We start from the raw sequence: 14850 nt of genomic DNA, 5'->3' as shown, positions 1-14850 counted from the left end.
AGGTGAAATAACAATTACATGATGACAAAACAATTCACCTCTATTACATATTTGAATCCCCCCATAGCTCTCCATGGGTATTCATGATGGTTAAAGAGATTACTGTACGAAATTCGTCAAGCTTTGAATGATACTTTGTGAACGGGAAGCCAGAACGGAAGGCTGGCTTAGTCCCAGCAAGATTCCAAGGCCAATAAAAGCCTTTGTCAACGAAGACAGTGTTCTGAACCAGCGACTCACGCGATAGAAAGGCCAGAATAAACTACCACCGCTCATGTTAAAGGCAGACCAATCCGGAAAGTACGTTGCAGCCCAGTAAGAGCGAGCAAGACCTGGCCAGGATGCTGCGTTGCGGCCAAAGTTGCCAATGTACCAGTTGGAGCAGTCACCAGCAAACACAGTGTCGGCAAGTTCCTTGTGAATGGCGTTTGTCGAGCGATCTTCGGCTGCTTGCTTGACTTCGATGATTGAAGCTCGACGATCTAGAAGGGGCTTGAAGAGGGACTTGATTGCGTAGTCAACCTGAGTTTCACAGGCAAACAAAGCGGAGTTGTTGGCAGGGAATGTGTTAGGACCAAACAAGATGGCTAGGTTGGGGAAATTATGGACGTGCGTGCCTAGGTAGGCTTGAGCACCGCGGCATTCGTTCCACTGTTCCTGCAAAGGTTTTCCATGCGCGCCAATAATGTGCATTGGCACAAGAAATTGGGCAACCTGGAATCCCGTAGCCAAAACAATGATATCAAAATCATTAGAAATACCCGAACTGCTTATAATGCCGGTTTCCGTGAACTCTTTGATGCCCTCGGGGATGAGCTCGACGTTTGGAAAGTTCAAAGACTCGAGATAGTCTGGGTCAAAGATGCGGCGCTTGCACCCAAGAGGAAACGTAGGAATTATTGAGTCCCAATACTTCTGGGGTGCCACGGATCGGATGTATTTTTTGGACTCTTCTTCTGTGGCCTTGCGTATTTTGAGGCCTTTGGGTGTCGGAAAGTAAGTGGTTGTCTCCTCGTCGGCATTAAGGAAGATACGCAGGCGGAGCAAACGCAGTCGCAGAGGTAGCCAGCGGAAAATGAACTTGTCAAACTCGCTGTATGGGCGATTGGGACGAGCGTGGAACCATTGGCCACTACGAGCGAACTGCGTGACAGAACCAGCATCTTTGGCAACAGCAGGGACAACTTGAGCTGCGCTGCATCCGTTTCCAATGACGGCAACACGTTTTCCTTTGTATTTCACTGAATGATCCCATCGTGCAGTGTGAAACATAGGACCCTGGAACTTTTCCATCTCTGGAAACTTGACATCACGAGGGAAGGAAATTGCTCCCACGGCGGAGACAAAAACCGATGCAAATCGAGAAAACTCCAATTTTGTCCCGAGATCCTTCAGGCGAACTTCCCATTTGCTTTTGTCGTTGTGCCATGTTGCGCCAACGCATTCGACCGACGAGTGGACGTGCTTGCGTAGATCGAATTTATCGACGGTGTCCTCCATGTCTATTTAGTGCGTTAAAGGTTGTTCCTTGCGTATGATTATTATACACTCACATTGAAGAATCTCGGGCTGTTCACAAAGCTCCTTCGACCAGTTGGGATTGAGATTGAAGCTGAAAGAATAAAGATGGGAAGGGAGATCGCAACCGCTGTTTCGAAACGAGGATAACAGTCAGCTCCCACTTGCTCTCAACAAAAGGTATATAGGCATGCTTTCTTACCAACCGGGATAGGTGTTAGCTCTCCAAGTTCCACCAACCCCATCCAGTTTCTCGTAGACAGTAAAGTCGTCAAACTTGAGGTCATGCTTCAGTCTGTATGCCATCGCAATACCGGCGGGACCAGCGCCGATAATGATGGCATTCAGCTCTTTGGCGTATTCGGACATTTTTGCAAATTAAAAGATTTTGACAAACAACTTAGGAATCGCGAAATGAAAAGGGTAGAATTAACAAATCAAACACAAGGGAGATTAAGAATGTTGACAGCTTCAATTTAGCAAAGGTGGTGTAAATAGTTCCCTCGCCAATAAAGCCCCGATACAACTTCCTAGAACAACGAAATTTGAAAGAATCAATGAATATAAACGATTCCTTTAAATTGAGAGCTTAGCTTCCTTGGGCTAATCTAGCCCTAGAAAATTAGTTCTGCATATATCGGATATACTTGCGAGTGGCCCCTGACCTCATTTTCCGGCAGAGCAGGCCAATTCCGAAGCGGTCCACCGTCCATTCGGAGGGCATTTCCCCATGTTTAGACGTTGGGCGCGACATCAAGAATTAATGCGAAAAAATTAGTATATTTTCCATAGAGTATTATTAGTTCCAGGAAATTGGATTTGTTAAAATTAGTACAAAACAATTTAGGTCATATTAATGCTCCCTGTTTGGTCTTTTTTGTAGTTGACTTCGAGGTTAAAAAGTCATATCGGAACAAAACATAGGTCTTTAAGACCAGTCATCATCATGTCTTCTGTAGCGCAAAGCGCTGGCCAATATCTTCATGGGCCTCACGACTTTCGCCTAGAATATAAGCCTCTACCGGAGCTCGGCGCTGACGAGGTGCAAGTCCTTCCTCGTTCAACAACCCTTTGTGGTTCCGATCTTCATTACTATCACCATTATCGAAACGGGAGCATTACAGTTCGGGAGCCTCTTTGTTTAGGACATGAATCATCTGGAGAGGTTGTCGCACTAGGGTCTGGCGTCTCCGCAGCAAATCCCACCATATCAGTTGGCGACCGAGTCGCGCTGGAAGTCGGGGTCCCCTGTGGACAATGTACTGATTGCCAGAATGGGCGTTACAATATTTGTCGAGAATTGAGGTTTCGGAGCTCTGGGTCAAAGTTCCCTCATTTTCAAGGCACTCTTCAATCGCGCATCAACCACCCGGTCAAATGGATTCATAAGCTCCCTGCAAGTTTGGATTACGAGATCGGAGCGCTTTTGGAACCCCTCGCAGTTGCAGTTCACGCAGTACGCAGGGCTAACGATATTCGTGCTCCGCTATCAAAGACGCCGTTAAACTGTTTAATATTTGGTGCGGGTGCTGTGGGATTGTTATGTGCTGTTGCAGCAAAGGCAGAGGGCTTCAAAAATGTTGTCATGGCAGATATCGACCAAGGCCGTTTACAGTTTGCCCTGAAATATGGCTTTGCTTCTACCATATTTACGGTTGAAATGAAACGAGGGCAGACTATAGAAGAAAAGCTTGATATAGCTAAAGGTACGGCAGCAGGAATTCAAGGGCTACAATGGTCCGATGGTAGCACTGTCGGACATGTTGACCGGGTCTTTGAATGCACGGGGGTAGAATCATGCTTACAGGGCTCTATATATGTGAGTTTAGTTTATAATTTCATTCTCCAGTTGTCTTTTGGAAGAATAATAACACTAATACACGATACATCCTGAATGTAGGCAAGCAAACCCGGCGGACGAGTCGTCTTGGTCGGCATGGGCACACCTAACCATACATTGCCTATTTCGGAAGTTTCTGCCAAAGAAATTGATCTGATTCCCACCTGGCGATACGCCGATGCGTATCCGAGAGCCATTGAGGTTGCCACTGAATCTGTCACTGGAAAAACATTACCAGATGTTGGTAAGCTCGTCACACACCGATATGTGGGACTCGAGTCAATACCAGAAGCTTTCCAGACCGCCGGCAAGACTCAGGACGAGAAGGGCGAACTGGTCGTCAAAACAATCGTCAACTTTCCGAGTTACAATACTTTGCAGTCTCAACTTTGAATACACCTGTAGTCTTTGGTGTTATTTATTCAAACGTTTATAGTTAAAGATAAATTTATCTCAATGTTGAATACATATGTAGGTGACTATTTCATAAAAGGTATTCTACTTTATCGTCTAGTACATACAGTATATAAAATACTTCTAGTTACTTCGAATTTTGTGATAAACATTTGAAATCTAGGTGCTAGGTAAATACTATCCATAAGATTTGAATAATCAGTAACATAAAAGCTTATCAGAATGGATTTTATCTTCAACATAATCTTCTTTAAATAATTTCTTTGGCCTAATTTCCATGTGCGCGAAACCAAAACAAGAGTAGTCTACAAAAATCACAATTGCCGCCATCCAGTCATACGTGCGTTGCTACCACCCAGGTCATGAAGATACTTCCGAACCCTTTTCTCGATTCCATTGGCATCCAAGCCAAATCTCTCATAGTTGCTAGGATTTGACGCGGAATATCCGTATCCAGTCATGCCAATACTAGCAGTGGTGTATCGGGCCCACGTTGTAGCTATATATTCCTCGACACTGACGACCGGCGTCCCATCCAAGGGGAATACCGTTGCTTGGTAGTCTCTGTGTTGCTGATCAAAATGGTCGAAGCTGGGGGCGCTCACAACACGCGTTGGAACTCCCGACGCAGACAGTCGTTGGGCTGCAGTTACAACGTAGTGCAAATTGGTGCCACAGCTGACCAGAGTAAGCTGAGCATCGGCTATATCGATTACTACATATGCACCCTTTGCAACCTTGAATCGATCTGTTCCGGGGATATCTCCAACGGGGTCTCGTGCCAGGGAGAGCATGGTGGGCTTCGATTTGTTACCCAGAGCAATAATCCAGGCACCAATTGTCTCTTCTGCATTCGCAGGGCGAATGTAATTCAAGTTTGGCATAGCTCTATAAAGAGAGTCTACCTCGACTGGCTGATGGGTAGGTCCATTCTGGCCCTCAGCGAAGGAGTCATGTGTTGCACAGTGAATGACGGGCAAATGGCTCAATGCACCCATTCGAACACCCGGCGCGGCCTGTTTTCGGTTGTTAGTCTACCTTGTTTTCCTTTCACCATAAAATATGAGTCCCAGACTTACGTAGATGTAGAAGATAAAAAAGGTGGCGGTCAAAGGCAAAAAAGTGCCTGGGTTGTACGCAGCAAGCCCGTTTGACACGGCCGCCATGGCATGTTCTCGGATTCCGTAACGAATGTAACGACCAGCAGAAGAACCGACTGACGAATGGAAGACATCGGATTCCACATACGGAAACTTGTTGGAATTTACCAAGTCGGCGCCGCCGCCGCAAAGAGCGGGATAAGCAGCCCACAGTTTGTCGATAATAGCCCCATTCACGTCTCGCGTGGCTGCCCCTTTAAACTGCGTCACATCAATGCCCTTGAGGATATCAAGCCATTCTGTTCCATAGCTCCCACTGCGCCTCTGGCTCAATTCTTCTCCTAGGGCAGGATATGTGGTAGTGTAGTTCTCAACTAGAGAATTCCAATCTTTCTGGATAGCCTCGCCGGACGCTTTTCGCTCTCGGAAGTAAGCCAGTTGAGCCGGGGGGATAACATGGGTGATTGCAGGATCTTGTCCAGCAAGGCGCTTCGATGCCTCGATGCTGGCGAGGTCAAAAGCACCGTGATGCGCCTTGTAGGTGCCTGCAACCTGGGTGCCGAGCCCAATGACAGTTCGAATGTTGATAAATACTGGTTTTCCTTTGATTGATTTGGCATATTCCAGGGCTATGACGATCGATGGTACGTCGTAAGAGCCATCTTCTATGTCCAAAACATGCCACCCAGAAGCCCTCATTTTGGCATTGACGTCTTCGGTGTTTATCCAGTCCAAGGGTCCATCGCAGGTTACTTGGTTATTATCATAGAGAAGCACCAAGTTGTCCAGCTGTAAACTTCCAGCCAAAGAGATAGCTTCGAGGGCAACGCCCTCCATTAAACAACCGTCTCCGGTCATACAGTATATGCGGGATTGAACAATATCATGGCCGGGTTTATTGAATTTTCCGGCCAAGTTCTTAGATGCAATGGCCAGTCCAACTGCATTAGCAATTCCCTGTCCGAGAGGACCGGTCGTCACTTCAACGCCGGGTACTTCGATCTCTGGGTGAGCATGGCAGATAGTTGTGAAGCCATTCAGCTTGGCGCTTCCATATCCTTTAATCTCGTCCATGCTGAAGTTGTCGAACCCCGTGAGGTGATTCAGTGCATACAGAAACATGGCCGTGTGGCCTATTGTAATTCGTTAGTGAGAGAAAACTCCATTGGAACTCATTTATCACCTACCATTTGAGAGGACGAATCGATCCCTGTCAAACCATTCGGGATCCGACGGGTTATAGCGCATCACATATTTGTAAAGAGCCACGCCGATGGCAGCCATACCGATAGCAGATCCTCCATGTCCTCCGCCATTTTGGTTGCAAATGTCAAAGATGAAGTTGCGCAATGCCAACACGGCGCTATCGTCTTCTGTCATCTTGGACTTTACTGAAATATCCCCGTTCAGAGAATTTGGTGCTAGATGAGGCATCTTGTTGTATTCAAAAGTATTTCAGACCTCACAGCAAGTAGGTTGGGGTGGAATTCAACCAGTAGGCCCTCATTACCTAAATATTTGGAATAATATTTGAAATAACGGTGGAGCATCGTCGGTCGAACAGGAAAACCCTCTCAGAAAGAACATTGTTTCTTCGTCAATTCCGAGTTCTCGATTTGGAAATACCATCATGGGATGGATATTCGGACGCGAAATCCGTCTGAGGCTTTTCTTGGTTCGGGTTTCCGTGTGCTGCCCCCCATTTACCCCTCCAAGAAAAGAATTTTCTGGGTCTTCAAGAAAGAAATGGAAAGCATATCAAATATTAATGTCCTGCTGGGATCCGGCGCTGTTCGCAAATTCATATTTTCACAGTGATTCAGGTCGTTTTGAATAACCCTTGTGCATCCCAGAAACTAGCAAAAAATGGCATCCAACAACGCCCAGACAGAAGTCAAGGATCGGCCTGATCCAGATCGCTTCTTGAAGCACTCGGTACACGATCTTCTTTCTCTCAAAGATCGCACAGTCGTGATCACTGGAGGTGCGCGGGGTCTTGGTTTGGCCTTTGGTTTTGCAGTCGCCGAAACCGGCGGCAATCTCGCCATCATTGATTTCCTCGATGAGCCACACGAGCACTTTTATAAGCTGCAGAAGGATTTTGGAGTGAAAGTAAAGCTTTACAAGTAAGATTTCTTGTGAGGCAATTACAACCTGGGATAACCTCTAAGCAACTTCGCTATCAACAGGAGCGATGTCACGAATTACGCCGCTTTGAAGACCACGTTTGACGAGATCGTGAGCGACTTTGGGCGCATCGATGGTTTGTAAGTTTTCCTTCAAAAAAGATATCCTTCCGTAATATTTTCTCATATATGAGTGCAGAGTGACCGCCGCTGGCATATGCCCAGACGAGCCTTTCCTCGAGCGCGACCCACAGTCTGTTGCTCGATGCTTCAATGTGAACACCTTGGGCACATACTATTCTGCGCAGCTTGCTGCTGCCCAAATGGACAAGCAGGAGCCAAACCCAAGAACGGGTGGCAAGGGCTCGATTGTTTTTATTGCTTCTATTGCGGCATATGTCGCCAGCAAAGGACAAACTACCAGCGACTACTGCTCTAGCAAAGGAGCCGTTGTATCTTTGGCCAAAGCACTGGGAGTTGAATTGGCGCCCAAGAAGATTCGCGTCAATAGCGTTTCGCCGGGGTAGGTCATAAAGTTTCTCGTTTTTTTTTTTTTAATCAGCCATTAATCTCTTTTTTTTTCAGATACATGGTGACCGACATGACGCTTGATCTATGTGACCGATACCCTCACCTCTCAGACATTATGAATAACGAGCCCCCGATGCGCCGCATGGGCGACCGTACTGATCTTAAGGTGCCTATTGTCTACCTTTTGTCAGATGCAAGTGCATACCATACATCCGACGACCTTCTTATCACGGGTGGCATTCACGCAGGGCGTGTGTTGTAGATGGTTTATCAGTTGATCGGAAGAGTCAACCGGAATTTATGATAATATAGTGTGGACATACAGTAACTACTATCTAAATAGCTATTTGCCTATTCTATTATAACATCTACAGATACGTTCAATTATCAACTAAGTAATTACATGACCAGGCCACACTGACAGTAGCCATTGCCCCTCTACGTCGGATATTGGGTAAATATCGGCATTCCACCTCATTGCCGAGAACCCGTTAAAAGAAGGGAAATAAAAGGCCAACAGGAAAAATGGAAACATTAATTAATTTCTAGAGGTCTCCATAATGATAATAGCGGAAGTAGTTTCTCTTAACGTAATGTGTCGGAATTCCTAAGCCGATACTTATTTGATGATCGAGTATGCTGCTGCTTGGGCGTCTCTAATAAAAGCAGTTCCCACCAAAGGTCTAACAAAAATAAGCCAAACACTCTTCACACAAATTCCTCAACATGACATCGCTACCCACGAAGTTTACTCTCAACACAGGAGCCGAAATTCCGGCACTTGGTTTAGGTTTGTTCAATTCGCTAAAGATACATAAGCCCAGAGCAATTAAGTAACCAGTGAATTGCAGGAACATGGCAATCCAAGCCAGGCGAAGTGCGCGCAGCCGTTGCATATGCCCTTAACAACGGGTACCGACACATTGATGCTGCTTACTGCTATGGAAACGAGGAAGAAGTGGGATTGGGACTGAAGGATGCATTCGAGGCTGGAAAGGTCAAGCGCGAAGATGTGTTTGTGACTACAAAACTGTGGTGTACCGATCACACCCGGGTTGAAGAAGGCCTTGACAAGAGTTTGAAGCTTCTTGGTCTCGAGTATGTGGACCTGTATCTGATGCACTGGCCGATTGCCATGAACCCGAATGGTACATTCTTTACTCCTCGCCCAAAAACAGAAAGAAAAAATCTGACTACTGTTAACCAGGAAACCATGAGAAATTCCCCACCCTGCCAGACGGATCCCGCGACTTGTACTTTGAAAGATCGCATGTGTCGACTTACAAAGACATGGAGAAGCTCCTCGATACCGGAAAAGCCAAGGCTATCGGGGTGGCCAACTACAGCGTGCGGTACCTGAAGCAACTTGTTCCTCAGGTATCGGTTACACCTGCGGTCAATCAAATCGAGAACCACATCTTGCTTCCCCAGCAGGAAATTGTGGATTTGTGCAAAGAGCTTGGCATACATGTGACGGCATACAGCCCTCTAGGAAGCAGTGGAAGCCCACTCATGCAATTACCGGTAATCAAGGCCATAGCACAGCGCCAAGGCACCTCAACAGCCACCGTTTTACTTTCCTGGCATGGTATGTCTTGGATCCTTCGGTGAGAGAAAGAGAAATATTTACTAACTTGCCCAGCTGCCTCCGGGCGATCCGTCCTCGCAAAGTCGGTCACGCCAAGTCGTATCTCAGAAAATAAGAATCTCGTCCCACTAGACTCAACCGATCTCCAAGAGATCAATGCATTCATTGCTGACACGGCGGCAAAGAAGGGCTTTACCCGATATGTGTATCCTGCATTTGGCGTCGACTTTGGGTTTCCGGATAAATCATGAGATAAACGTCTATATAGAATGATCTAACCCCATTGTTTCTTGCTAGAATTATCCTCAGACAGAATGAAAATGACCGGCATTTGAAAACAAGTCGTCTCCATATTTTGATTGCCGACGATTCCATCTGCTTCGAATGCCATGGATTTAGCATTTCTCCACGCCCAATCGTATCCATAGAAATTCTAGAAAGTAATCCTGTTTCGGCTTGCCGTCCGAGTTTATCGTCGGGAAACACCGTCCGAGTCTCCGGAATTTGGATCCCGACGGAGACTCCCCACGGGGCCGACACCTGGAGAACGCAGATGTCGGGGTAGGCCCGAGGGCCATGTCGATCATTACTATGTATTGCTACAATGGCCTGCAATGGCCTGCATGAGCTGACGAGGTCGGGACTAAACGGCCCTAATGTTCACGACAAGAGAATAATATTGGGGACGGTCCTCCTTTGCCTTCAATATATCGGGTTGTGTGCGTCATTTTGTGCGAAGCACTGTTGTACTTATAAAACACCCGAGCTTCAGGCTCTGTTGCTCATTTCTGCTCTCAATTTCTTTTGGAATTTACCTCCTAGATAGACATGGAGAACAAAATCTCACTGGGCGATGCCGTCCACCTGGAATCCAACTCACCCCCGGACAAAGTGCTGCAAGAAAGAAGACCATACGGCGAGCCTGGTATGTATACCGATCAGTTGATTTTTTTATCGTCAATTGATGCTGACCCTTTCAGGTTTCAAGGGCATCTTCTCCAACAAATATGTCACTGTCTGCGCCGCTTTCGCTACCGTGGGCGGCTCCTTGTTTGGGTACGACCAGGGTGTGATCTCAATCATCCTCACCATGGATCAATTCCAGCAACAGTTCCCTCAGGTTTCCACCTCGGCATCCGGGGGTGGCTTCCAAAAGGGCTTGCTGACAGCCATGATTGAGCTGGGTGCCTTCCTGGGCGCTATGAACCAGGGATGGCTTGCCGACAAGATCTCTCGCAAGTGGTCCATTTTTGTGGCGGCAATCATTTTCTTAATTGGCTCTGCTATCCAAACTGGTGCAAATGACTTTGGGATGCTTCTTGCTGGACGGTTTATCGGCGGCATAGGAGTCGGCATGCTGGCCATGGTGGCTCCGTTATACATTTCAGAAATTGCACCGCCCGAAATCAGGGGCACTTTGCTCGTTCTGCAGGAATTTTCCATCGTCACTGCTATCGTTGTGGCTTTCTATATCACCTATGGCACTCGCTACATTGCAGGCGAATGGTCGTGGCGTCTTCCATTTCTTATCCAGGTAAGCCATTCATCCATTTCAGACGAACTGGCTGAACAAACGGTTTTCTCCGGCCGGCTGGCTAATAAATGAAATTACTTTTAAGATGGTTCCGGCGTTGATTCTCGCAGCCGGTATCCCCTTTCTACCCTATTCGCCTCGCTGGCTTGCGGCGCGAGGTCATGACGAGCAATCCTTGGCCGCTCTAGCCAAGCTGCGCAATCTCCCACCCACCGACGAACGAGTGCTACACGAATGGTGCGACATACTGTCTGAGGCGGCCTATCGAAAGGAACTCAGTGCTGAGCGGTATCCAAAGCTGCAGAATGAGAGCTACTCGAGCCGCATCAAACTCTCTGCCCTCAACTACATCGACTGTTTCCGTAGAGGGTGCTGGAAACGGACACATGTCGGTATTGGTTTGATGTTTTTTCAACGTAAGTTTGTGACAGACTAAGAAGAAAAAGAGAATGAGAGGGAATGAATAAACACTGATGGTTTGCAGAATTCGTCGGTGTGAACGCGTTGATCTACTACTCCCCGTCCCTCTTCGAGGCCATGGGCTTGGATTACGAGCTTCAGCTCGACATGTCCGGAGTGCTCAACATCTGCCAGCTGGTCGCTTGCGTCTGGTCCCTCTGGGGCATGGATCGCTTTGGCCGGAGACCATTGCTGCTCGGAGGCACAGTATGCATGGCGGCTGCGCATTTGATCATTGCTGCCCTGATGGGTAAGTTTGAGCACAGCTGGCCCACACATAAAGCCGAGGCCTGGGGCTGCGTAGCAATGCTGTTCTTCTTCATGCTCGCATATGGCAGCACCTGGGGCCCCATTCCCTGGGCCATGCCTTCAGAAATCTTCCCGGGTTCGCTGCGAGCAAAAGGTGTAGCGTTTGCCACCATGTCGAACTGGCTCAACAACTTTATTATCGGTCTTATAACACCGCCTCTGATCCAGAATACGGGATATGGCACGTATGTTTTCTTTTGTGCGTTCTCCATTCTCGCGGCTGTGTGGGTTTGGTTTTTTGTTCCAGAGACAAACGGCCGCACTTTGGAAGAAATGGACCACGTTTTCCGTGACAACACTGCCGAAGATGAACAGGCTCGACGCAGCCGTATTGAAGCATCGATTGTGGCTCGTATCTGGGCCAATGACGGTCGGCCTTGAGGGCTTTTAAAAGATCCAATCGACCATTCATGCCGGTTAGCACCATGTATGTATTATATGCTGTTGTCATTGGCATCTGGATGTCAATTGATGTACATGTAGTATTGATAGCAATCGATGACAGCGTTGGCCTTCTTCGACATACCGGTTGACCCCTCATATATTAACATACATAGTGCCTATACTAGTGGTGTCTAATAAACCCGTACACTGAGAAACGTCGACCTGTAAATGAATATTGAATCTTTTGAATGCTCTCTGTCCACTCGTATAAATATGTGCTTTCAAATAAATACACATAATTAAATGTCGATGAACAAACCGTGTACACACCTCAATGGCCTTCCACAAAGATATCAACATATCCTCGAGTACTGTTCTTCTTTCTATGTGTGGGCCGTTGGGGGCCAACTATCTCTCTCACACACCAGCAATCAACCAAAAAGATTTCTGTCGACAAAAAAGTCGAAGAATCGGGTCACTTGAACGCGGTGCCCGTATAGGCACCGCTACGCACATAAAAAAAACTTTGCTTAACCGGATAGCTTCATGTTCTTAATTTATTCCTTGAACAATTCCATTATACGATTTCTGAAGCTCAACAACCTGCTTTAAGCAGTCAGAATGTCGACAATGTCACAGTATCACGTGCCACGCAAAGCACCAGCATATCAAATACTAGCCAGCGGCGGTTTCCGATGTCACAAAAAAACACCTCCTCCACTTGAAATTCACACTTTTCATTCAATAAATGTTAGCACCTGAGGGTATAAACCATTGATTGACTGCCCAAAAGAGTGAAAGTCATTTGGTGCAGCTGTCCTTATAAAAACAGTTTGATCATTCGGATTTCAGTGGTTTCAACGAAACGTATGAGCGCGAAGAGATTGAAGAATTTCAACACATCCCCTCCTTCCAAATTATAGAAGACTCCTGCCGAGGAGTTTTCTAGCGACACGGAATTCTTTGAGCATGTAACCGACTTCGACTTTATTCAAGCTGCTACTGGCCATCACGATCTTCGCTGCACAGGCATCGTCGAAGCCTAGACTATCACAACCTTGAGTCCCCTCAACAAACACTTTGAGGGTAGCTCTCTCGGTAAGCTTAACTCGTTGTTTTAAGATTGTATTGTGTAGGACTCATAGTTTTCTTTTGGTACACTTTACAATTCACTAGAAAACACCTTGAGAATTCGCATGATACCGACGGAAATACATGATTGCCATCAATAATGGACCTCTGAATCCCAGGATAAATGGTTGAGCAATGGCCTCCTCATAAGAGAGAAGAAAAAATATCTGAAAGCTCAGGTTGGCACAAGTAAGTGATATTTAGCTCTAATTTATGGTGGGTTACTTATTAACTCGATCATAATTGCAGCTACAAAGTTCGATGGAGGACCATTTCGACACAGCGAAAAGCAAACTGGTCTATTCATACGGCCTGGTACTACAATGTATCCCACAGTGGTAACCGAGTCAGGTTGGAGCGAGTCCTTTCCTGGACTTCGAAGCGACAAGAACCCGTAGCTCGTGGGATACGACGGAGCCTGTAAAGTTCTGATTCTAATCAAATGGACATGCACCCCCGGCTTCAATCTGGTCAAATGAGACATGGAGGTCTACGTCACAAACCGCGCTGGTATCCCTATCCTGCTGAAAGAGGATCTGCTCGACTGGATCATGATGGAATATCGGGTGTAGTACGGTCCTAATCGTTTCTCTAGATGCCTTCACAATGAAATTAAATGCTAGTCGACATTTAAATGCTACTGTGTGCTGGAAATAATCTTATAAAAGTTAATTGAGTAACCAAGTCTCTTCAAAATGAAGAGAATACAACTGCCATTGGACTAGCTAGATACATGCAAAAAGCCGAATTCCCTTATGAGATACTGAAAAGCCTTCTGTATGATATTCATTTTATCTCCCGGCATGATGCTTGTGATGGTTGATGCCAGGGCGGGTGTGGAGGAAAAGAAAAAGTGGGGCTATAAAGAAGAGGCAACTTCGTAGTAGTGACATCGGAGGAACTCATCATAACACCCAATAAACTCCTTTTTCGTCGACTATAAATCCATTTTACATCTTTAGCCAGACTCATGCGGCCCCATCGCCCAGCTCCTTCTCGGCGGAAATTCATTCTTGAGCGAGATCATGCTGCAAATACCCAAACGCCGGCATTTCGCCGTCCACCGCGTTATATCGTGTCTGGAAACTACACCCCATCAGCCACGGAAGAATCTCCAACTCGACGAGCAGGAGGTATCTCTCCAGAGACACGGGTTACAGGGAAACGACCAGCTTTTGTTTTACCTAGGTCGCCATCTCCGCCCAATCTAGACCATGCAAACCCAGGCAGTCCACCATTCTCACCAACATCCACCCACAGCCTCGGCCGCCGAGGACGGCCCAAATCCGCTGCTGCTGCTGTTGCAGGCTACGTACCAGGGGGCATGGCCGAGCAAGTCCGGAATTGGATATTGGAAATGGGAATGAAGCGTGAGCAGCAGCCTCACGGCTTGACTGATCCAGGCCGTTACTCGTTTACGGCGCGAGTTGAATCTTGCAGAAATGGGTATTTGGCGTCTTCGGGGCCTGTGATTACGGTGCATGCTACCCAGATACCAATTGAGACGAACGAGCGAAATCCAATATCACGGCCTGGCTTGCAGAAAAATTTACTGCTACTCGGCCAACCAACCTACTCACGACGGGATATGCAGCGAGACTCGTCTATGTCACAAACAAGTCTCACGAACGGCGACGTTATCGGGATACACTCCAGTCTGACTTGGGAGATCGAGCTAGACGATGACAAGCCTAATGCAGAGGTAGAACGCAAGGTCATCGCATCTTCTCAGTCCCCATTGAGCGAGGATGGTGATGATGATGTGATGGATACGGAGAGTTCAGTGCGCGGCTTGAAAAAATGGCAAGTTGCAGCTGAATGGGATTTATTAACGAAGTCATGACATTTACGCAATGATACCAATATACATAGATACATAGAAGTGGTGGTCAGATACGCCAAGCTATGCAATAGTA

The 14850-nt window shown here is 46.9% G+C and overlaps 6 protein-coding genes across 6 annotated transcripts; 4 read left to right on the top strand and 2 right to left on the bottom strand.

The window, feature by feature from the left end:
• Positions 1 to 99: 99 nt before the first annotated feature.
• Positions 100 to 1887, bottom strand: TRUGW13939_01506 (uncharacterized protein; the record flags this gene model as incomplete). The annotated part of the gene is made up of 3 exons (XM_035484706.1): positions 100 to 1502; positions 1554 to 1648; positions 1721 to 1887. 3 exons carry the CDS (start codon positions 1885 to 1887, stop codon positions 100 to 102), a joined length of 1665 nt encoding a protein of 554 aa, XP_035340599.1.
• A 577-nt stretch (positions 1888 to 2464) lies between these two features.
• TRUGW13939_01505 (uncharacterized protein) lies at positions 2465 to 3751 on the top strand (the record flags this gene model as incomplete). Its single annotated transcript, XM_035484705.1, has 2 exons — positions 2465 to 3337; positions 3419 to 3751. 2 exons carry the CDS (start codon positions 2465 to 2467, stop codon positions 3749 to 3751), a joined length of 1206 nt encoding a protein of 401 aa, XP_035340598.1.
• Positions 3752 to 4086: 335 nt separating this feature from the next.
• On the bottom strand, positions 4087 to 6306 carry TRUGW13939_01504 (uncharacterized protein; the record flags this gene model as incomplete). Its single annotated transcript, XM_035484704.1, has 3 exons — positions 4087 to 4788; positions 4852 to 6005; positions 6060 to 6306. The coding sequence occupies 3 exons, from the start codon at positions 6304 to 6306 to the stop codon at positions 4087 to 4089; spliced, it is 2103 nt and encodes a 700-aa protein (XP_035340597.1).
• Positions 6307 to 6738: 432 nt separating this feature from the next.
• TRUGW13939_01503 (uncharacterized protein) lies at positions 6739 to 9368 on the top strand (the record flags this gene model as incomplete). The annotated part of the gene is made up of 8 exons (XM_035484703.1): positions 6739 to 6998; positions 7062 to 7139; positions 7198 to 7521; positions 7584 to 7780; positions 8227 to 8319; positions 8381 to 8677; positions 8737 to 9117; positions 9172 to 9368. 8 exons carry the CDS (start codon positions 6739 to 6741, stop codon positions 9366 to 9368), a joined length of 1827 nt encoding a protein of 608 aa, XP_035340596.1.
• A 577-nt stretch (positions 9369 to 9945) lies between these two features.
• On the top strand, positions 9946 to 11800 carry TRUGW13939_01502 (uncharacterized protein; the record flags this gene model as incomplete). Its single annotated transcript, XM_035484702.1, has 4 exons — positions 9946 to 10042; positions 10098 to 10651; positions 10737 to 11067; positions 11136 to 11800. The coding sequence occupies 4 exons, from the start codon at positions 9946 to 9948 to the stop codon at positions 11798 to 11800; spliced, it is 1647 nt and encodes a 548-aa protein (XP_035340595.1).
• Positions 11801 to 13904: 2104 nt separating this feature from the next.
• On the top strand, positions 13905 to 14777 carry TRUGW13939_01501 (uncharacterized protein; the record flags this gene model as incomplete). The annotated part of the gene is made up of 1 exon (XM_035484701.1): positions 13905 to 14777. One exon carries the CDS (start codon positions 13905 to 13907, stop codon positions 14775 to 14777), a length of 873 nt encoding a protein of 290 aa, XP_035340594.1.
• Positions 14778 to 14850: the final 73 nt, after the last annotated feature.

Source organism: Talaromyces rugulosus, chromosome I (assembly GCF_013368755.1).
Source record: "Talaromyces rugulosus chromosome I, complete sequence".
Taxonomy (NCBI): domain Eukaryota; kingdom Fungi; phylum Ascomycota; class Eurotiomycetes; order Eurotiales; family Trichocomaceae; genus Talaromyces; species Talaromyces rugulosus.
The sequence above is the reverse complement of the archived record's forward strand: the minus strand, read 5'-3'. Positions and strand labels throughout refer to the sequence as shown.